This window comes from Rhinopithecus roxellana, chromosome 22, assembly GCF_007565055.1.
Source record: "Rhinopithecus roxellana isolate Shanxi Qingling chromosome 22, ASM756505v1, whole genome shotgun sequence".
In the NCBI taxonomy this organism is placed as follows: domain Eukaryota; kingdom Metazoa; phylum Chordata; class Mammalia; order Primates; family Cercopithecidae; genus Rhinopithecus; species Rhinopithecus roxellana.
Window position 1 is genome coordinate 7,455,263 of NC_044570.1, and position 22,883 is coordinate 7,478,145.

The window sequence follows — 22,883 nt, forward strand, 5'->3', positions numbered from 1 at the left end:
AAGGCAGCATGCACAATTTACCTTCTCGACACCCATCAATCACAGAAGGCATTGACCCGTGATTTCTTTTACTGAAAACGAACTTGACCTAATAACTGGGTAGAAGTACATGAAGCAAACAGCTAGTCCCTCTTTCCAAGGAAGACGGCACAAGGTACTGGCAGAATAGTATTTGGGAAGCTTTTTTTTTTTTTAGATGAAGTTTCGCTCTGTCGCCCAGGCTGGAGTGCAGTGGCACGATCTCGGCTCACCGTAAACCTCCGTCTCCCAGGTTCAAGCCATTCTCCTGCCTCAGCTTCCTGAGTAGCTGGAATTACAGGCACCGGCCACCACACCTGGCTAAGTTTTGTATTTTTAGTAGAGATAGGGTTTCACCATGTTGGCAAGGCTGGTCCTGAACTCCTGACCTCAAGCTATCCGCCCGCCTAGGGCTCCCAAAGTGCTGGGATTACAGGCGTGAGCCATCACATCTGGCTGGGAAGCTAAATGAATCAGAAGATGCTGTTTGTGATTAAAGTTACACAATCGTTATAGAAAGTGAGGACGCCGTGCACCGTCCAAAGAGAACACACAGCACGTGTGTACTCTGATCTCTCTTCGGATTTAGGACGAGGAGGATTCCACCATGGCCTGTACCAAATCTCTCCCCCCATCTGAGTTCATTTGAACATGGCTGTGCCTTTCTGTGTTTGCTTTCATTGAGTTGCTGGGGTTTGATTTATTTACACTTGGAGGAGTTTCGGTAAGTGAATGAGACTATTTGTTCTAAGTAAGACAGCTTTCATCAGCAGATAATGACCCAGGAGCCACAGAGGTGTGGGCACAATGGCTAAACGATGACAAGGAGTTCAAACGCTTCCCTGGAAAATCCCTAGCTTGGGAAATGAGCCATCTCGCCCAGATTCCTGAAAACAATCGCGCATTTATAATTCGAGAGCTCAATGAGCCGGCCTTCTATGGGGAGGTAGCTTCCCATGCCCTGCCCAGCGTGGGATCTCAGCGGAGCATGACTTCAAAGCCAGAAAGTACAACCAAGTACACAGGCCAGAGTATTAACTCAAGAACTCAGGAGAGAGAATTGAGAGCAGGAAAGGCAGGAGGGGAAAGCAGGCTAGAGAGGCACCCAGCATGTCGAAATAATTGCGTGCCTGACACTCCACAGCAGTCTGTGCTCCTGGAGTCAGGACGTGTGCTTACTTGCTTAAAAATCAATCCACATGGCTCAACCGCGGTTACCCAACGCAGGTATCCCAGCAGAGCAAGAATGAAACAGCACATCCAGCTCCCTCTGGCCCTCGCTGGACAACTGGGGGTTGTGGGGACAAGAATCAGAGTTCCAGCAGGTGCAGGCTGGTCCAGAGAGAAGCACAATTTAGAGCAAGGTTCGCGCGGGTTTGGTGGAGGTGTGCCCGGGTCTGGCTGAGCAGGGAGGTGGATGCCTATAGGAGCTGTGGTCGTCCATAAGATGTTGTGGGCAGCAGATCCCAATCACAGGCAGACGGCAGACCCTGTCATGCGGCTGCACCACGGCTCTGGGACTCCTGAGCCTGGAGACAGACTCAGTCGAGATAAAGGCTCAACGGCCACAGCCGAAATGGCCCCTCCCAGCTGGGCCTCAGCATCCTCTACCCAGCAGTGGACAGTCCCCCAGCAGTGGACATGCCAGGGCCACCACTGATGGATGTCCAAACCTGTTCAGATTTTAAACGTTTTTCTTAAAAAAAAAAAAAAAAAATTGCCTGGGTACATAGTAGGTGTATACCTTTATGGGATATTGAGGTATTTTGATACAGGTATGAAATGTGTAATACATCAAATAGGGTATCCATCCCCTCGAGCATTCGTCCCTTGTTTGTGTCACAAGCATTCCAATTACACCTTTAGTTATTTTTTATTTTATTTTTTTTGGGGGGGACGGAGTCTCTGCAGTCCAGGCTGGAGTGCAGTGGCGTGATGTCAACTCACAGCAACCTCCGCCTCCCAGGTTCTAAGAGATGTTCCTGCCTACAAGCGATGTTACAGATAAAATAAAGACTAGGAAATTTGGGGTGAAAGAACGCTAATTCATTTTGTTTGTTTGTTTTTTGGAGACAGAGTCTTGCTCTGTTGCCCAGGCTGGAGTGCAGTGGCATGATCTTGGCTCACGGCAACCTCCACCTTCCAGTTTCAAGCGATTCTCCTGCCTCAGCCTCCCAAGTAGCTGGGACTACAGGTGTGCACCACCACACACAGCTAATTTTTGTGTTTTTTGTAGAGACGGGGTTTCCCCATGTTGGCCAGGCTGGTCTCAAACTCCCGACCTCAAGTGATCCACCTGCCTCAGCCTCCCAAACGGCTGGGATTCAGGGGTGAGCCACCATGTCCGGCCACTTTTAGTTATTCTTAAATGGACCATGAAATATTGTTGACTGGAGTCACCCTTTTGTGCCATCAAATACGAGACCTTACTCATTCTATCTAGGTATATTTTTGTGCCCATTAACCATCTCCACTGCACACCACATCTTCCCACCCTCTTACAAGATGGTAAACCTTTTAAACAGCCACAGAGAGCCCAAACTATTCTTTTCTTCTTTTCTATAAGACTGAATTAAAGGCCATCAGTATTGATATGCCAAAAATAAACTAAAAATTTTTAATGGTGTGAACAAATCATGTGTTAGTCATGCTACTTGTCCACAAAACATTGCATTTTAAAGAACAGATGATCGAATATTCTACACAAACTTTTCCAAGAAAACAGCAACGATGTGTTACTGCGGTCGGATGCAGTGGCTCATGCCTGTCATCCCAGCAATTTGGGAGGCCGAGGTGGGTGGATTATCTGAGGTCAAGAGTTTGAGACAAGCCTGGCTAACACGGTGAAACCCCATCTCTACTAAAAATACAAAAAATTAGCCGGGCATGGTGGTGGGTGTCTGTCATCCCAGCTACTTGGGAGGCTGAGGCAGGAGAATCGCTTGAACCTGGGAGGCGGAGGTTGCCGTGAGCGGAGATCGTGCCACTGCACTCCAGCCTGGACAACAAGAGTGAAACTCTGTCTCAAAAAAAAAAAAATTATTGGTCAAAATTTGTGTTGCCTAAATCTGAAACATTTTCAGAATTGAATAAAATTAAGTTGGTGATTATAAATCATTGCTTCTCGGCTGTCATTTTGGTTAGGCGGATCACATACGTGAATTTTTGGAAACTATTCTTTATATAGTTTTTTAGCCGTTCAGATTAAAAGCAAAAAGTCATGAGGAAAGAAGGCCTCACTTGTCAGTTTCCAGAAACTTCTCCTTGGGCTGCAGATTGATGGCTGAATGCCTTTAGGATGGCAGCAAATCTACCACTTGAAGGCACCTGGGAATCTTTTAACAGCCTCATAAGAATGCAGATTCCAGGGCCCCACCCCCACCCCCAGAGGCCCCGATTCACAGGGGGGCCCTGGGAACTTGCATTTCTTGTCTGCTCCCCGGAAATGCTGATGTTACAGGTCCGGAGAAGGCACTCTGGGATTCACTGTGTTAGAAAATGCCACTTCTTTGAAAACCTGCTGCCAAAGAGAAAGGGCCCAGGTGGCAGGGAATAGGATCCACTGTCACAGATGAAACAGGAATTGACAAAAATTAAAAAATACCTAAGCAAAAACTCAGTTGGATGTGAGAAAACCCAATTCTCCCTGAGGAAGAGAAAGGGCTGAAGTCCTTTAAAAATGAACTGCCTGCTTTTCTGTGGCTAAATAAGCCTTCTCTCTCCCTTTCCCAAGCATTATAAGAACTCTGTTTCTCCAGCGGTACAGCTACAAAGTCACTAGGCAAATAATCTGAAATCATAAAACATATTATTCCTTAAAAAATAAAAAATAATAGATACATGTCTCAATTAAATAAGCGTCTTTGTTTCTCACTTCTATAATATACTTCCTCCTACACAGATCTCCCCCCCGCCCCACAAAATACTTAAAAACATCCAAACTCTTTGTTCAAAACACTCAGGCCTTTAAATGTTAATCCGACCGGGTGGGTACACCTAAATAATTAAGTAATTCCTCCTCAACCCCTCGGTCTCTCTAATGCCTTAATTATCCCACTACACAAAAACCAATCCTTTCGCCCCAAGGCACAGCCTAATGAGGAGAAAAGACCTGGCCAGGCTGCTGCCAGTTTGTGGTATTGCACACTGGGCTTGGCTCTGGCTCAGGGGGAGCCCCTACGGGTGTGTTCCTGAAAATCAAAGGGATCCTGCCATGCTGGCTATGAAATTTCAACACTCCCCGGTCTTTGGCAGAGGGAACAAGGTGTTTCACCACAGCGTAGGGTAGAAAGGAGATATGAGCACAGGTAGTGATCTGGCTCAGCTCTGTGTACTGTTCATTTCGGTCTCACAGCTTTTCAAAAGAATCAAAGCTGGGCGCGGTGGCTCACGCCGGTCATCCCAGCACTTCGGGAGGCTGAGGCGAGTGGCTCATGAGGTCAGGAGTTCCAGACCAGCTTGGCCAAGATGGTGAAACCCCGTCTCTACTAAAAATACAAAAATGAGCCGGGCGTGGTGGCGGGCACCTGTCATCCCAGCTACTCGGGAGGCTGAGGCAGGACAATCGCTTGAACCCAGGCTGCAGAGGCTGCAGTGAGCCGAGATCACGTCACTGCATTCCAGCCTGCACGATAGAGTGAGACTTTGTCTGTAATCGTCATCATCACCATCATCATCATCATCAAAATAGGCCAGGCACAGTGGCTCACGCCTGTCCTCCCAGCACTTTGGAAGGCCGAGGTGAATGGACCGTGTGAGCCCAGAAGTTCAAGATGAACCTGGGCAAGGAGGCGAAACCCCGATTCTACAGAAATTAGCTGGGTGTGGTGCTGCACGCCTGTATTCCCAGCTACTGGGGAGGCTGAGGCAGGAGAATCACTTGGGCCTGGGAGGCGGAGGTTGCAGTGAGCCCAGATAACACCACTGTACTCCAGCCTGGGTGACAGAGTGACAGCCTGTGTCAAAAAACAAAGAAACAAGGAATGAAATGACACCCAGCCCCTGCTTGGAGAAATTCTCAAAACACCATCTCAAATTCAAACAGCCAAGGAAGGGATCTGCATTTTTTTAAAAAACATAAGGTACCACACATAAACACGACTGAGAAAAGCACTTAGCATTTGGATGGCCAACAGGTATATGAAAAGGTGCTTTTAGGAAAACATACTCAGCCGGGTCTGCTGGCTCACGCCTGTCCTCCCAGCACTTTGGGAGGCTGAGGCACGCAGATCACCTGAGGTCAGGAGTTCGAGACCAGCCTGGTCAACATGGTGAAACCCCATCTCTATTAAAAATACAAAAATGAGCTGGGCGTGGTGGCGCACGCCTGTAATGTCAGCTACTCAGGAGGCTGAGGCAGAAGAATCGCTTGAATCCGGGAGCCAGAGTTTGCCGTGAGCTGAGATCACGCCACTGCACTCCAGCCTAGGTGACAGGATGAGACTCCGTCTCAAAAACAAACAAACAAAAAAATAAACAAAGAAAAGGTACTCAACATCACTAACCATCAGGGGAACGCAAATCAAAACCACCATGAGCTATCATCGCACACCAGCTAAAATTGTATTGTCAGAAGGGTGTTTTCGTTTCTGTTTGTTTTATGTTTTTGTTTTTTTTCTTTTTCCTCTTTGAGACAGAGTCTTGCTCTGTCGCCCAGGCTGGACTGCAATGGTGTGATCTCAGCTCACCGCAACCTCCGCCTCCTGGGTGCAAGCGATTCTCCTGCCTCGGTCTCCTGAGTAGCTGGGGTTACAGGCCCCCGCTACCACGCCTGGCTTATTTTTGTATTTTTAGTTGAGATAGGGTTTCACCATGTTGGCCAGGCTGGTCTCCAACTCCTGACCTCAGGTGATCCACCCGCCTTGGCCTCCCAAAGTGCTGGCATGACAGGTGCGAGCCACCGCGCCTGCCAGAATGATGATTTCTATCATTGATTACAAGTGTTAGGGAGGGTGTAGAGAAAAGGGGGCCCTCTTACACCATTGGTGGGAACGTGAATTAGTACAGCCACTATGAAAAACAGTACAGAAGTTCCTCAAATCATTAAAGATAAAAGCACCACGTCATTCAGCAATTCCACTACTAGGCATAGACTGAAAGCAAATGAAATCGGTGTATCAAAGAAATGCCTGCATTCACACGTGCATTGCAGCACTGTTCACAGGAGCCAAGATACGGAAACAACTTGGGTGTCCAACAACACACGGAAGGATAAAGAAAACATATATCTATGCCCGACGGAATACTATGCAGCCATGAAAAAGGAGGAAACCCTGTCTGTCGAGTCCAACTTCCTGGGTCCGACGCACAGACTTCGGCTGAACGACAGATGAACAAATGCACTCAGACACAGGTGTCCAGTGAAAGAGTGGGCTAGGGGAAGGGGCCATTCACAGACACGGAGGAGGGTGTTGTAAAGAGTCAGCAGCTGCTGGGTGCGGTGCCTCACACCTGTAATCCCAGCACCTTGGGAGGCCAAGGCAGGCGGATCACGAGGTCAGGAGATCGAGACAATCCTGGCTAACATGGAAACCCCGTCTCTACTAAAAATACAAAAAATTAGCCAGGCGTAGAGGCGGCCGCCTATAGTCCCAGCTACTCAGGAGGCTGAGGCAGGAGAATGGCATGAACCCAGGAGGCGGAGCTTGCAGTGAACCGAGATGGTGCCACTGCACTCCAGCCAGGGCGACAGAGCAAGACTCCGTCTCAAACAAAAAAGAATCAGCAGCCATGGCTTTGACAAGCTGGCACTGCGGGCCTTTATTTAGTATAGATATAATGACAAAGGCCTTGAGTCAACACATTCGTGGGCAATTCATATGGTTGTCCCCCTAACCTGGAGAGACGGACAGAGTAGTTCTGTATGTGGATGATTAAAGGCCAGGTTCTGATGCGTAAGTAAACTAACTTACCTAGATCAGTTTCTTTACATTCCCCTTGTTATCTAACCTAAGCTTTCAGGCACCGGATAAGAGAATCTGGCTGCCTTCAGCCAAATCTTATTCTGAAGTGTTTGTAAAACGTTCCAGCCTTCCAAGAAGGTTTACATCTTTCTACAATTTTTCCCACCACCCTGACTGACCTCCGACATTCTTCCTTATAAGTGGGAGCTAAATAATGTGTCTACACGGACAGACAGGGGAATAACAGACACTGAAGAGTCAGAAGGGTGGGAGGTGGAAGAGGAGCAAGGGATGAAGAATTACCTCTCAGGTACAATGTATGTGATTCAGGGGTTAGCTATACTAAAAGCCCAGACCTCCCCACTACGCCATTCATCCATGTAACAAAAACTGTACTTGCACTGCCTGCATGTATACAAATGAAAAGTAAAATAATTAAATAAAAGAGGACAGAGCACTGAGAATCTGGAAGGATATTAGAAAGTTGTGTGCACACCTTGCTCAGTGTGAACAGGCAGAAAGAGCACACCAGAATTTGGTCTAGCACCTGGTTGAAAATCTTAAGGGCAAGCACCTTCCTGTTTGAGTTATCTTTTTTTCTTTCTTTTTTTTTTTTGAGTCGGAGTCTTGCTCTGTCTCCCAGGCAGTCCTGGGTTCAAGCGATTCTCCTGCCTCAGCCTCCCGAGTAGTTGAGATGACAAGCACACGCCACCATGCCTGGCTAATTTTTGTATTTTTAGTAGAGACGGGGTTTCACCATGTTGGCCAGGCTGGTCTGGAACTCCTGACCTCAGGTGCTCCTCCCACCTTGGCCTCCAAAATAGCTGGGATTGCAGGAATGAGCCACCACGCCTGGCCTAATTTATCGTAAGAGTCAAGAACTCCCGACCAGCAGAGGCACCTCCTGGCATGTGCCCTGGAGGTCAAGAAGAAAGGACGATGGCTCCTGATCCCCGGGTAACCCACGTTTGACTAAGAGTGCAAGCTCCCAACACATCCGCACGCCTTTCCCAGCAGGTGTCGGAGCTGAGCGACGCTATCTTCGCCTTGCCTTCACCATTTCCTGCTCTACGATGGGGCCAGAAATCCCCAAAAGAAGACTGCAAAAAGCAGAGACATCTCTCCCAAATGCCACTTGGCACGTGACTGAAGCTCAGCCATGAACCACGCAAACGACCTGGCCCAAGGGGGGAAAAAAGCCATTGGAGTATCTCTCGGTACCTTTGTCGTTCAAGGTTTCTTCTTTTATTTTGCTTACAACTTGTTTGGCTTTGCTGTCATTATTTCCAGCTAAAAGGATAAAAAGAAGAAAGATACAGTGACTAGGATGATCATCCAGAAACTATTAACTGCAAAAAAAAAAAAAGAAAAAGAGGTTTTTAAGAGAAGTATAACACAAATTTGAAATGTGCTTTTGGTGAACTTCCCTTTTTGCTAGCGTTTAGCTGGACAGTCATTTTGGCAGACTAAAGCTATGCATTTAAGAGCCATTTTCTTTAGCCTGCATCGGCAGAAAGTACGAATGCATTTGACATTCTACTTTTCAATAATGACAGGGACTCAGGGCACCTGCTGGCGTCATGTGCACGTGAGAGCTGAGAGTAGCATAAGCATAAAAATGTGCATTAAAATGTCAGGATGGAAACGGAATTTTCGAATGAGCTTTTACGGTAGGAACATCCCAGTGTGCACTCACAGACTGCGCAATGCACGTGATCACAGACCGCGGTTCCTACTGTGTGCTCACAATTTCTTTCTTCTTCTATTTTTTAATTCTACTTTAAGTTCTGGGGTACATGTGCGGAAAGTGCAGGTTGCTTACATAGGCATACACATGCCATGGTGGTTTGCTGTGCCCATCAACCAGTCATCTATACTGGGTATTTCTCCTAATGCTATCCCTGCCCTACCCCTCCAAACCCCCGATAGCCCCCCGTGTGTGATGTCCCCCTCCCTGTGTCCATGTGTTCTCATTGTTCAACTCCCACTGATGAGGGAGAAGATGCGGTATTTGGTTTTTTGTTCCCATGTTAGTTGGCTGCGTGCTCAGGATTTCTTATTCCTCTCTCTGCAGCTCTGTAAAACTCTTCAAGTGAGGTTTCAGGAACATGCCTTTAAAAGGATGGAAAGAGGTGTTTTGCCTACAAGGCATGTTACAGCTAAAATAAAGACTACGAAATCTGGGGTGAAAGAACATTAATTAGGTGATTATTATTATTATTATTATTTTGGAGACAGTCTTGCTCTGTTGCCCAGGCTGGAGTACAGTGGTGCAATCTCAGCTCACCACAACCTCCACCTCCCCAATTCAAGCGATTCTCCTGCCTCAGCCTCCCGAGTAGGTGAGATTACAGGTACCTGCCACCACGCCCAGCTAATTTTTGTATTTTTAGTACAGACGGGGTTTCACCATGCTGGCCAGGCTGGTCTTGAACTCCTGACCTCAGGTGATCCACCCGCCTCGGCCGCCACAGTGCTGGGATGACAGGCTTGAGCCACCACACCTGGTCTGGTTTCTTTAATGTCTTAGGAAGTGAACGCGTGTTAAACAGGAGACTATAGTTTGATCTTTTCATACTCATTTTTTCAAATGTCTTTGACTAGGGAAGTTGGATTTTAAGGTGTTTCTGAAGGGACAGCTCTTGAGGGGAATGGAGCTTGGCAAATTCTTCCTCCTTCAGCCTCATCCTTCATTAACCTGTTGGCAACATGTGGTACTAACTGCTTTCCAAGGTGAGCAAAGCCCAAAACTCCCTTTCAGAGAGGGTCATGGAAAAAGTGTTGAGAGAAGGGAGATGAGAGCTAGCAGGTGAAGTGCACAGGCTTGAACAAGCACCTCCTGGGTGCCAGGAGAGCTGGAAGGGAGGATCAGGACACCAGCTTCAAACACCTGATCTGCGAGGAGCAGGTACCAAGGGGGTGGGGCCAGTCTATCTCCATCCTCCCTGCACCCAGCCCGAGCCAGTGAGGCATATTCTGAACTAGAGCAGCATCCCTGGCTCTGCGTGAAAACACATGACCAAACAATCCCTCTCTCTGGCATTCCTGCATGCTGAGTAAACCCAGCGTATTGAATGTACACACTCTAACGCAAGTAAGACACCATGCGGTTCGATATCCTACCACTGTATTCCGCATTCTTTCTTCTGGATGAAGGCCATGGGCTCCCAAATTAACTATCAGAATGCACTTTTCAAAAAACAATGGAAAGTGTTTTCAGCAAGGAGTTAAAAAATATCTAAGAGAGGAGAGGCAGTGAAACGAATGAAGTTGGAAATGTGTTTGGCTCCAGCAGGGAGGCAGCTAAGATAAATAGCGCGAAGCACATCCTTCGGGGCATAGTAAAAGGAATATCTAAATTGTCACTTCCTTGAAGGAATTCAAAGTTTCAAACAGCAGAAGACTGAAGCTGCGAAGGTAATTTGCACCTTTGACTTCCTGAAAGAAATAGAACATGATATACTGTCGTCATATATTTGCTTTCAGAGTCTTTTGGCGCTGAGGAGGCGGCAGGCATTTCAGGGAGGTGGGTTTTGAGGGGAGGGAGAGGAAGAAATAGCCCGAAAGCTATCGTCCATCTATAAATGTCCTATGCATCAAACACAAAACAAAACAAGGTGCCTGTAATCCCACGTACTCTGGAGGCTGAGGCAGAAGAATCACTTGAACCCAGGAGGCGGAGGTTGCAGTGAGACGAGATCGCGCCACCACACTCCAGCCTGGGCAACAGAGCGAGACTCCATCTCAAAAAGAAAAAAAAGGAAAATCAAAGGGAAACATGCTGGAAGGTGGGACGAAGTAAGAAGGAAGCCTCCACCTTCCCATGAAAGACCAAAGTGACCAGAAAAAAGCTGGGAGAGTCAAGAAAAGCCAGGTGAAGCGATGATTTGGGAAGACCACCTTCATGGGCACGGCATTTTCCATGGTGGCACAGGCAACACTGGCACAGGACAGAGGCAGCACATTGGAGGAATGGGGAAGGTGGGGTGGCGTGTGCGATATCTTCTTTGGCCAACGTCACCTTCAGCTATTGTCTCCTCAGATCTGGAGGGAGCTTCTTTAAGGAACTGGATGTGGGACATTTGCTGGAGTAGTTCCTGCATTTACTGAGCAACGACTGCATATGCAGAGAAACACCACACAGGGTCCCCAACACAGTGCATCTGCCTTCTGCTTCATCCCTCGTATTTAGGGGGGTGGGGAGGGAAGGCATTACGTGTTCTATGTACAATGGAAATTGGTACCGTCATTATGGAAAACAGTGGAGATGGGGTTTCACTATGTTGGCCAGGCTGGTCTTGAACTCCTGACCTCAGGTGACCCATTCGCCTTGGCCTCCCAAAGTGCTGGGATGACAGGCATGAACCACCACGCCCGGCATGGTTTCTTTCATGTCTTAGTAAGTGAATGTGCATTGGACAGGAGACTACAGTTGGATATCGTCATCATTTTTTTCAAATATCTTTGACCAGAGAGGTTGGATTTTAAGGTGTTTCTAAAGAGGTGGCCTTATTTTTTTTTTTTTTTTGAGAGTTCCTCAAAAAATGATCAATATGCCTACCATAGGATCTAGCAATCTCACTCCTCCATATAGATCCGAAGGAAATGAAATTACACTTTGTGGAGACATCTACACTCCCGTATTCATTGCAGATGGGCGCGGTGGCTCACACCTGTCATTCCAGCACTTTGGGGGGGCCAAGGCAGGTGGATAACCTGAGGCTGGGAGTTTGAGATCAGCCTGACCAATATGGTGAAACCCCGTGTCTGCTAAAAATACAAATTAGCTGGGCTGGGTGGTATGTGCCTGTCATCCCAGCTATTCAGGAAGCTGAGGCAGGAGAATTGCCTGAACCTGGGAGGTGGATGTTGTGGTGAGCCAAGGTCACGAAATGGCACTCCAGCCTGGGCAACAAGAGCGAAACTGCATCTCAAATAAATAAATAAATAAATAAACCTACCATCTGATCTAGCAATCTCACTCCTCCGTACAGATCCAAAGGAAATGAAATGAGCACTTTATGGCGATATCTACAGTCCCATGTTCACTGCAGCTTGATTCACAAGAGCCAAGCTATGAAACCAACCTAAGTGTCCACCTAAGGATGGGTGGACAAAGAAAATGTGGGATATCTACACCATGGAATACCATTCAGCCTTTGCAAAGAAGGGGAACCTGTCCTGTGATACAATATGGATCAACCAGGAGTACATCACATTAAGTAAAATAAGCCGCAGAAAGCCAAATCCCACATGATCTCACCCATATGTAGAGGCTCCAGAAGTTGAACTCACAAGAAAAAGTATTATGGTGATTATTGGCCGGGCACGGTGGCTCACAGCTGTAATCCCAAATCTTGGGAGGCCGAGGCGGGTGGATCACGAGGTCAAGAGATTGAGGCCATCCTGGCCAACGTGGTAAAACCCCGTCTCTACTAAAAGTACAAAAATTAGCCAAGTGTGGTGGTGTGCACCTGTAGTCCCAGCTACTCAGGAAGCTGAGGCAGAAGAATTGCTTGAACCTGAGAGGCAGAGGTTGCAGTGAGCCGAGATCACACAACTGCACTCCAGCCTGGTGACAGAGTGAGACTCCATCTCAAAAAAAAGAAAGAAAGAAAAGAAAAAGTATTATGGTGATTACCAGGTGCTAGGGGGGTGGGTTGGTGACATTTTGGTCAAATGACGCCAAAGGTCAGTTTGACGGAAGGTATAAGTTCAAGAGATCTATTGTACTTAAGGTGACTAAATTAGTGACTTAGAGTCTTGAACTTGACAATAATTAGTCACAGTGACTATAATTCATATTTGAAAATTGCAAAGAGAGTAGATTTTACGTGTTTCCAAGAATACACAAAAAGAAACACGTAAGGTAATGGATATGCGAATTAGCTTGAATTGGCCATTCCAGATGGAAACATATATCGAAACCACACTTTGTACACCATAAAAATATGTCACTTGTTTTTGTCAATTAAAATGAGTAAATAGATAATGAAATACAAGTTTAAATATTTTACATGTGCCACATGTACTATTCATGGACAACACAAAGTATATGTGGCACAAAGTCACTTTTAAAAGACAGTTGTAATTTAGATAACCTAACCCAGCTAGACTTCCTGTGACCTACAAAACTAGATTTCATGATGACCAACGCAACCACACCTCGTCATCCTCTAACCCAACTAAATCTCATTAGGACCGGCCAAAATACACCTCATCATACCCTAACCCAAACAGATCTGATTATACCCTAACCCAACTAGACCTCATCATGACCTAACCCAACTAAATCTCATTATAACCTAGCCCAAATAGACCTCAACATGACCTAATACAAATAGATATCTTTATGACTAACCCAAATAGACCTCATCATAACTTAACTGAATCTCATCACGACCAACCACACTAGACCTCATAACTTAACCAAACTAGACCTCATCATGACCTGATACAACGAGATCACATCGTGACCAACCCAACTGGACCTCATCATGACCTGCCACAGCTAAATCTCATTATCAACCAGCCCAACAAGATCTAATCATGACTGACTGTGACTAGATTTCATCATGACCAACCCAACTACCTCATCATGACCTAACTAACTCTCCTAATGAGCAACCCAACTATACCTCATCATAACTGAACCCAGCTTAACTACATCGTAACCTAACCCCATAAGACTTCATTATGACCTAATACAACTACATCTCATCAAGGCCAACAAAACTGGTCCTGATCATGACCTAACAAAATCTCATCATGACCAACCCAAACAGACCTCATCACAACCTAATCCAAGTAAATCTCCTCATACCCTAACCCCAGTAGAACTCATCATGACCTAACCAAACTAGACTTCATCATCACCTAACCAAACTAGACCTCATCATGACCTAATACAACTAGATCTCAAGACCAACCCAACTAGATCTTGTCATGACCTAATTATATCTCATCATGACCAACCAACTAGATCTCATCATAATATAATCCAACAAGATTTCATCATGGCCAACCCAACTAGACCTCACCATAACCTAACCCAACTAGATCTCATCATGACCTAATACAACTAGATCTCAAGACCAACCCAACTAGACCTTGTCATGACCTAATTATATCTCATCATGACCAACCAACTAGATCTCATCATAATATAATCCAACAAGATTTCATCATGACCAACCCAACTAGACCTCATCATAACCTAACCCAACTAGATCTCATTATGACCTAATACAACTAGATCCCATCATGAGCAACACAACTAGACCTCATCATAAACAAGCTACATCTCATTATGACAATGAACTAGATCTCATCATAATCTAACCCGCCTAGATCTCATCATGACCTAATACAAGTAGATTTCATCATGAACCACAGATCGCATCATAGCCTAGCCCAACTAGACTTCATTATGACCTAATACAACTAATTCTCATAATGACCAATCCCACTAGACCTCATCATGACCGAACCAAACTGGACTTCATCATAACCTAACCCAACTAGACCTCATCATGACATGAGACAACTAGATCTTATCATGACCCACCCAACTAGAACTCATCATGACCTAACTAGAGCACATCATGACCAACCAAACAGATCCCATTATAACTTAATCCAACTAGATCTCATCATAACCTAATACAACTAGATTTCATCATGACCAATGCACTAGACCGCACCATATCCTACCACAACTGGATCTCATCATGACCTAATACAACTAGATTTCATTATGACCAACCCATCTAGACCTCATCATAACCTAACTAGATCTCGACATGACCAATCAACTAGATCTCATCATAACCTAACCCAACTACTACTCATCATGACCTAGTACAACTAGTTCTCATCATGACAGACCCAACTAGACCTCATCATAACCTACCCCAACTACATCATATCATGACCTAATACAACTAGATCTCATCATGACCAACCAACTAGATATCATCGTAACAAAATTCAATTAGATCTCATCATGACCTAATATAATAGATTTCATAAAGACCAGCCCAACTAGACCTCATCATAACCTAACTCAATTAAATCTCCTCATACCCTAACCCAACTAGACATCATCATGACCTAACCCAACTAAATAAACCTCATCATAATCTCACCCAACTAGACCTCATCATGACCAAATACAACTAGATCCCATCACGACCAACCCAACTAGACCTCATCATAACCTAACTAGATCTCATCATGACCAACCAACTAGATCTCATCATAACCTAACCCAACCAGATCTCATCATGACCAACCCAACTAGATCTCATCATAACCTAACCCAACCAGATCTCATCATGACCAACCCAACTAGACCTCATCATAACCTAACCCAACTAGATCTCATCATGACCTAATACAATTCCATCTCCTCATGACCAACCCAACTGGACCTCCTCATAACCTAACTAGATCTCATCATAACCTGACCCAACTAGATCTCATCATGACCTAATACCAATTAATCTCATCCTGACCAACCAAACTAGTCCTCATTATAGCCTAACTAGATCTCATCATGACCAACCAACTGGACCTCATCAGAACCTTACCCAACTAGATCTCATCAGGACCTAATACGACTAGATCTCATCATGACCAACCCAACTAGACTTCATTATAACCCAACTAGACCTCATCACTATCTACCCTTCCTGAGGACTGTACAAGAGATTTCTTATATTGGAAAAAAGCAGTATAATTTCCTCTTACAAAACAAAAAGATTTTGAGCCCACACCAGAGTCACCAATCTGTGGCTAAACCTGGTCTGCAGCTGGATACTGTACAAAAAAGTTTTACTGGAACACAGACTTTCCTGTTGTTTTAAATATTACCTATGGGTGGTTACTCACTACTAGGGCAGAGCTCATAGTTATGAGATAAACATATGAACACATTTATTATCGGTCTCTTTACAGAAAAAGTTTACCAACCCCACCTACATCTTAGATGACATTCCGTTAAGCATTATGAAAAAAAACGATCCCCCACCAAAACAATATTTTGAAACAATGAAACTAAGATCTTGTGGACAGATGGGAATTTGAACAACTGATATATGCGTCTCATCATATTAATGTGCTTCAGTTGGACCCAGGTTAAAATCTGAATTATTTTACAAGTAGTTGATTATTCTTTAAATATTAATAAATTTTTAATTAAAAATTTGAAGTTAAATATGCTCATCTCTTATTTTGTATTTAATATAAAATTCATTGTGTTCAATGATTTTTTTCATTAATTGACTTTGAATCAAACTGTCATACAAAATGAAAAGATGCCTCTCTCAGAATAAATCCAATTATCCTCAAAGTCACACAGGGGAGATAAGACTGAATAATTGATTGGATTGACTTGAAGGGTCAAAACTGTAACTCACAGTGAAAATTAAACACTGACATCAGGAGCTCTGTGGGAAAGGAGACACAGGTAGGGTGCAGATGTGGTGTTTACTTTCTGTTTATCTCAAGAAAAAAGGCACATTGGTGCTGACATATACTGCTCCTGATGCTCAGTAAACATCATCTAAATGAAGTGGTAACACTTGAGACTCCCATGCACATGCACCAGAAGTTTGCTCACATGTCTTCATTGCTTTGTTCCTACAAAGTCCTCAGTCAACTAGACCTCGCTGTGACCTAACCAAACCACATATCATCATGATCTAACTCAACCTATCATCATGATCTAATCCAACAAGACTTTATTGTGTTGTATTCAACTACCTCATGATGACATAACACAACTAGACCTTATCATGACCTAACCCAACTAGACCTCATCATGATCTATCCACTAGGCCTCATCATGACCTTCCCAACTAGATCTCATCATGCTCTAACCCAATTAGACCTCATCATGACTTACCCAACTAGACATCAATGTGACCTAACCCAACTAGAACTCACTGGGTCTTAACCCAACTAGACTTCATCATGACCTAGCCAAACCACACATCATCATGATCTGATCCAGCTAGATCTCATCATGCTATTACTGAAGTAGACTTCATTAGGACCTAATTAAATCACACCTCATAATGATCTAACTCAACCAGTCATCCTAATCTAATCCAAAAAGATTTCATCAATGTGACAACTAGACTTCAATGTGCCCTAACCCAACTACACGTCATCAGGACCTAACTCAACTAGACCTCATCATGACCTACCCAATTAGATCTCAGAGTGACTTAGCCCAACTAGATTTCATCATGACCTAAATAAGTCACACATCATCATGTCTAATCCAACTAGATCTCATCATGCTCTTATGGAACTAGACTTCATTAAGACCTAATCAAACCATTCCTCATAATGACCTAACTGAACCAGTCATCATGATCTAATCAAACAAGACTTCATTACATTCTACTCAACTACTTCATCATGACATAACCAAAGGAGACATTATCACTATCTAATACAACTAGACTTCATCATGACCTGCCCAACTAGATCTCATCATGACCAAACCAAACTGTACCTCACCATGATCTAACTCAACCAGACATCATCACAACCTAATACAACTAGACTTCATCATGACCTGCCCAACTAGACCTCATCATGACCGAACCAAACTGCACCTCACCATGATGTAACTCAATGAGACATCATCACAACCTCATACAACTAGACTTCCTCATGACCTGCCCAACTAGACCTCATCAGGACCTAAACCACCACAATGAGGCAAAAAAGCACAAAGAAATGGGGTGTTTTCTTCCCTTCCTAGTTTAATGAAGAATTAAACTAATAATTAAACATTGCCTAGCTTAATTAAGAATTAAGAAGACGAAAAGATCATTGCACTGGAGGAGACACAAGGTCAAATATAACCAGTATTGGATGTAAGTCCTCCCATCTTTGTTCAGTCTTGAGGGTCTCTCTTCATCCTACTCCACCATCATTGAAGCCACTAGGCCCACATCCAGCCAACCTTCAGAGAATACCTATTGCTCTCCCTGTTCGAAAAATCAGCATCATTTTGACCCAGTCATCTCAAATATTGGCAGAAGTCTGAGACACGGAATGTCCTGCAAAGTTGGTCATGTCGTTAATGATACAGCAGATATCCACCTAGCATGGATGGTCAAAACCAAGGGTTGGAATCCATCACCATCTCACAGTCTCCATGCTGAATCTGAGAACCCCTCCTGTCCTACGTCTTGTCTCTGATTTACTCAGGTCCCAGGGAGATGTAAACAGATGACGGAGGTGCTCCAGTTCATAAGAACTTCCAGAAATATACCCTCAGATGGGCACCCTCTCTCACGGGGTCTCCTCATCTAAACCCAATCCTTTTGCATCTAGAGGGGGTGCAATAAACTGAATGTTTGTATCCCTCCGAAGTTCCTACGTTGAAACTCTTAACATCCCTGGAGACTCTGTTGGGAGGCGGAGACTTGTGGGATGATTAGGTCATAAGAGTGGAGTACCATGAATGGAATTAGTACCCTTCTAAAAGAGATCCCATCCAGTTTCCACCATGTGAGGACACAGGAGAAAGTGGCCATCCACAACCTAGAAGACAGACTACACCAGAATCTGACCATGCTGATCCCCTGGTCTTAGGACTTCCAGCCTTGAGAACTATAGGACAATAAGTTTCTCTGGTTTGCAAGCCACTCCGTCTGCAGCATTTTGCTACAGCAGCCCAAACACACCAAGACAGGAGAGTTATGGACATGGATGAACTTGACAATTTCAAGAAATTGTCAGAAACTTTTAACTTCTCCCAGTCTATTAAGAGAATGGGGCCGGGCGCAGTGGCTCACGCCTGTAATCCCAGCACTTTGGGAGGCCAAGATAGGCAAATTATGAGGTCAAGAAATCAAGACCATCCTGACCAATATGGTGAAACCCCCTCTCTACTAAAAATACAAAAATTAGCTTGCCGTGGTGGCACACGCCTGTAGTCCCAGTTACTTAGGAGGCTGAGGTAGGAGAATGGCTTCAACCCGGGAGGTTGCGGTTAGCTGAGATCGCGCCACTGCACTCCAGCCTAGGCAATAAGAGTGAAACTCCATCTCAAAAACATCATAATAAAAATAAAATAATAAAATAAAATAAAGAGAATGGGGCCAGGTGCAGTGGCTCACGCCTGTCATCCCAGCACTTTAGGAGGCTGAGGCGGGCGGATCACGAGGTCGAGAGATTGAGACCATCTTGGCCATCATGGTGAAACCCTATCTCTACTAAAAATACAAAAATTAGTTGGGTGTGGTGGCGCACTCCTGTAGTCCCAGCTACTTGGGAGGCTGAGGCAAGAGGATCGCTTGAACCTAGGAGGCGGAGGTTGAAGTGAGCTGAGATTGTGCCACTGAACTCCAGCCTGGGCAACAGAGCGAGACTCCATCTCAAAGGAAAAAAAAAGAATGGGTGAAAAAATGCTCAAGTGGGAGTTAGACACAACTTTGAGTAAAATAACTGCTTGATGGGAAGAAAGGAACTGAAATAGACCAAAAAGTGCTCCCAAAGCCCAACAAATCATTAATCCAACAAGATTTCATGACCTTCTACTCAATTACCTCATTATGATTTAGCCAAACAAGATGTTATCATTATCTAATACAACTAAGCTTCATCCTGTGAAACAGTACACGTCTGTATACTATTTTACAGACCCTGAAGCCCATGAGAGAAAGATGGTCGCATGAGGAAGGGAACTGCCTGTACCAAATTATTTTAAAAGTTTCCCGGCACAGTGGCTCACACCTGTAATCCCAGCACTTTGGGAGGCCGAAGCAGGCAGACTGCTGCAGCTCAGGTGTTCGAGACAAGTCCGAGCAACATGGTGAGACTCCGTCTCTACTAAAACTACAAAAAACTAGCCAGGCCTGGTGGTGCACACCTGTGGTCCCAGCTACTTGGGAGGCTGAGGTGGGAGGATCGCTTGAGCCCAGGAGGCGGAGGTTGTAGTGCGCTGAGATCGTGCCATTGCACTCCAGCCTGGGTGACGGAGTGAGACCCTGTCTCAAAAATGTGAAAGTTGAGAAGAGCCATGACACAGAAAAATTTTAAGTTGTGCACTCATGTTTTGCAAAAGCCAAAAAGGCTCAAACTTAAGTGAAGGACCGAGCAAGGAGCCATGTGCGCTGACAGGAACCACGCATCTCCAGGGAGAACACACAGAAGGCTGAACGTGGGGTTTCCCCCTCTGAGTCAAAGACTCCTGGGGATTCCTGCGTGAAATTCAGGAGGTTAGCGTCAGCAAGGTTAGCATTTTCTTCTTTTGCAAATGAAGATGAGAAAACACAGAGGTGTGGGCAGCAGCCGTGCATTTGCACCAGCAGAAACTGCCACGGCGATTTTTGGGGAGAGCCAACTCAAAGCCAAGCGGATGGCCGTCGAGGCTCAGAACCACAGCAGCTATTGAAATGCACGAAGCTCAGAACCAGAGCAGCTATTTGAATGCATGAGGATATCACAGGTTCTATTGGACAGATTTTGTGCATATGATGATGTGGAGGGCTCTTTTTTTCCTTATACGTTTTACGCGCATGTCAACTTCATCGATTCGTAATATGATGACTTTTAGCCTCTACAATGAGGCATCAACAGACATCCAGAGGTTCAAAGCCTGGAAAGGCTCCGTGCTGAGCCCTGGTCACCAGATCAGACTCATGCTCTTACGCTGGAGCCTTTTTGGCTTCTGCAAAGGTGTTCAAGGTCCAGAAAAATCTCTGTCCTGGACAGAGCTCCTCCAAGATAAGGAAGAACTGAGACGAATTCATGTTGAAATCTCCAGCCCTAAGCATTGTTTATGATCCATGACCTCTCACTCTGTCACCCAGGCTGCAGTGCAGTGGCGCGATCTCGGCTCACTACAACCTCCGGCTCCCTGGCTCAAGAGATGCTCCTGCCTCCACCTCCCAGGTAGCTGGGATTATAGGTGTGCGCCATCATGCCCAGCTACTTTTTGTATTTTTAGTAGAGACGGGGTTTCACCATGTTGACCAGCATGGTCTCGATCTCCTGACCTTGTGATCCGCCCGCCTCGGCCTCCCAAAGTGCTGGGATGACAGGTGTGAGCCATTGTGCCCGGCCTGGAAAGTCGTAAGTGAATATGATCCTGCATATCTAAAACCAGACCTACAGTATGATGTTTATAAAAGCAGACATCATATAACAGTCTTTCATTAAAAGTAAAGGGTGCCCAGGCATAGTAGCTCACACTTGTAATCCCAGCACTTTGGGAGACCAAGGTGGGAGGATCGCCTCAACTCAGGAGTTCCACAACCAGCCTGGGCAACATGGCAAGACCCTGTACCTCCAGAACAATTTGTTTATTTTTTTGAAACCGAGTCTCACTCTGTCACCCAGGCTGGAGTACAGTGGTGCGATTTCGGCACCCAGCCGCCAAAATAATATTTTTTTAAATAAGCCGGGGCCAGACACAGTGGCTCACGCCTATAATCCCAGCACTTTGGGAGGCTGAGGCGGGCAGATCACCTGAGGTCAGGAGTGTGAGACCAGCCTGGCCACCAAAGCGAAACCCCATCTCTACTAAAAATACAAAAATTAGCAGGGCATGGTGGTGGGCGCCTGTAATCCCAGCTACTCGGGAGGCTGGAGCATGAGAGTCGCTGGAACCCGGGAGGCAGAGGATGCTGTGAGCCGAGATCGTGTTGCTGCATTCCACCCCGGGTGATAGAGCAAGACTCTGTCTCAAAAACAAACAAACAAATAAATAAATAAATAGAGTTTGGCATGGTGGTGCGTGCCTTTAGTACCAGCGACTCGTGAGGCTGAGTCAGGAGGATTGCCTGAGGCCAGGAGTTTGAGGTTGCATGATTACGTCACTGCACTGCAGCCTGGGCTGACAGAGCAGGATCCTGTCTGAAAATAATTAATTAAAATTCAGGTGGTGTCAAGAGTGAGCATCATACGCACTAAGGTTTTTATTTTTCCAAGCTCATCTCCACACATCATTTAAGCTAGCTGATTTAAACTTCCCCAGGTACGCAATTGACGCTCCCTCTCCCTCCCCCGCCCCCTCTCCTGCCTTCCCCCTCCCCCTCTCCTTCCCCCTCCCCCACTCCCTCTTCTTCCCCCACCCCCTCCCCATCCCCTCTCCTTCTCCCTCCCCCACCACCTATTCTTCCCACACCCCCTCTCCTTCTCCCTCCCCTGCCCCCTTTTCTTCCCCCACCCCCTCTCCTTCCCCCTCCCCCACTCCCTCTCCTTCCCCCTCTCCCTCCCCACCCCCTCTCCTTTCCCCTCCCCCACCCCCTCTCCTCCCTCCCCCGCCCCCTCTCCTCCCCCCTCCTTCTCCTTCACCCACCCACTCTTCTTCCCCCTCCCCCTCCCTCCTCCCTCTCCTTCACTGACAATAGTGGAATGGGTTAATTCCAACTGTCCTCATGTTCCCAGTTGAAGGGAGACCCTGAGGAGGTCCCACCTAAAGAGGAGTCAGAGCTCACGATGAGCTTTGAGAGAGATTTTCAAAAAGAAGTGCAGAAATCAAACACCGAGTGTCTACAGGGCATGGATGCAGAAAAAACAAGTATCCCGCAAAACTGTTCAGATTCTGTCAGGAGGTTGTGTTTGAACAAAATTCATAAATTGAAGTCCTAAACCCCAGGACCTCAGAAGGTGACTGTGTTTGGAAACAAGGTCTTTAAAGCGGTGATTAAGGTGAAATGAGGTCACTAGAGCGGGTCCTGATCTAATCGAACTGGTGTCCTTATAAGAAGAGCAGATGAGGACAAAGACACACACAGAGGGATGATCCTGTGAGGACACAGAGAGAAGACGGCGCCTGCAAGCCCAGGAGAGAGGCCTCAGGAGGAACCAGCCCTGCCCAGCCCTGGATCTCAGACGTCCAGCCTCCAGGACTGTGGGAGCATCAATGTCTGTTGTGCATAAGCCGCCCAGGCTATGGTAATTCTGTGATAGCAGCCTGAGATGGACTAAGAC

The 22,883-nt window shown here is 45.8% G+C and overlaps 1 protein-coding gene across 2 annotated transcripts in view; it reads right to left on the reverse strand.

The window, feature by feature from the left end:
* Positions 1 to 22,883, reverse strand: part of DHRSX (dehydrogenase/reductase X-linked) — a 293,745-nt gene that overhangs the window by 181,360 nt on the left and 89,502 nt on the right. For both annotated transcript variants that reach the window (XM_030926232.1, XM_030926231.1), the window contains exon 3: positions 8,142 to 8,210. In XM_030926232.1, coding sequence (XP_030782092.1) covers positions 8,142 to 8,210 — 69 coding nt within the window. The remainder of the gene's footprint in view (positions 1 to 8,141; positions 8,211 to 22,883) is intronic.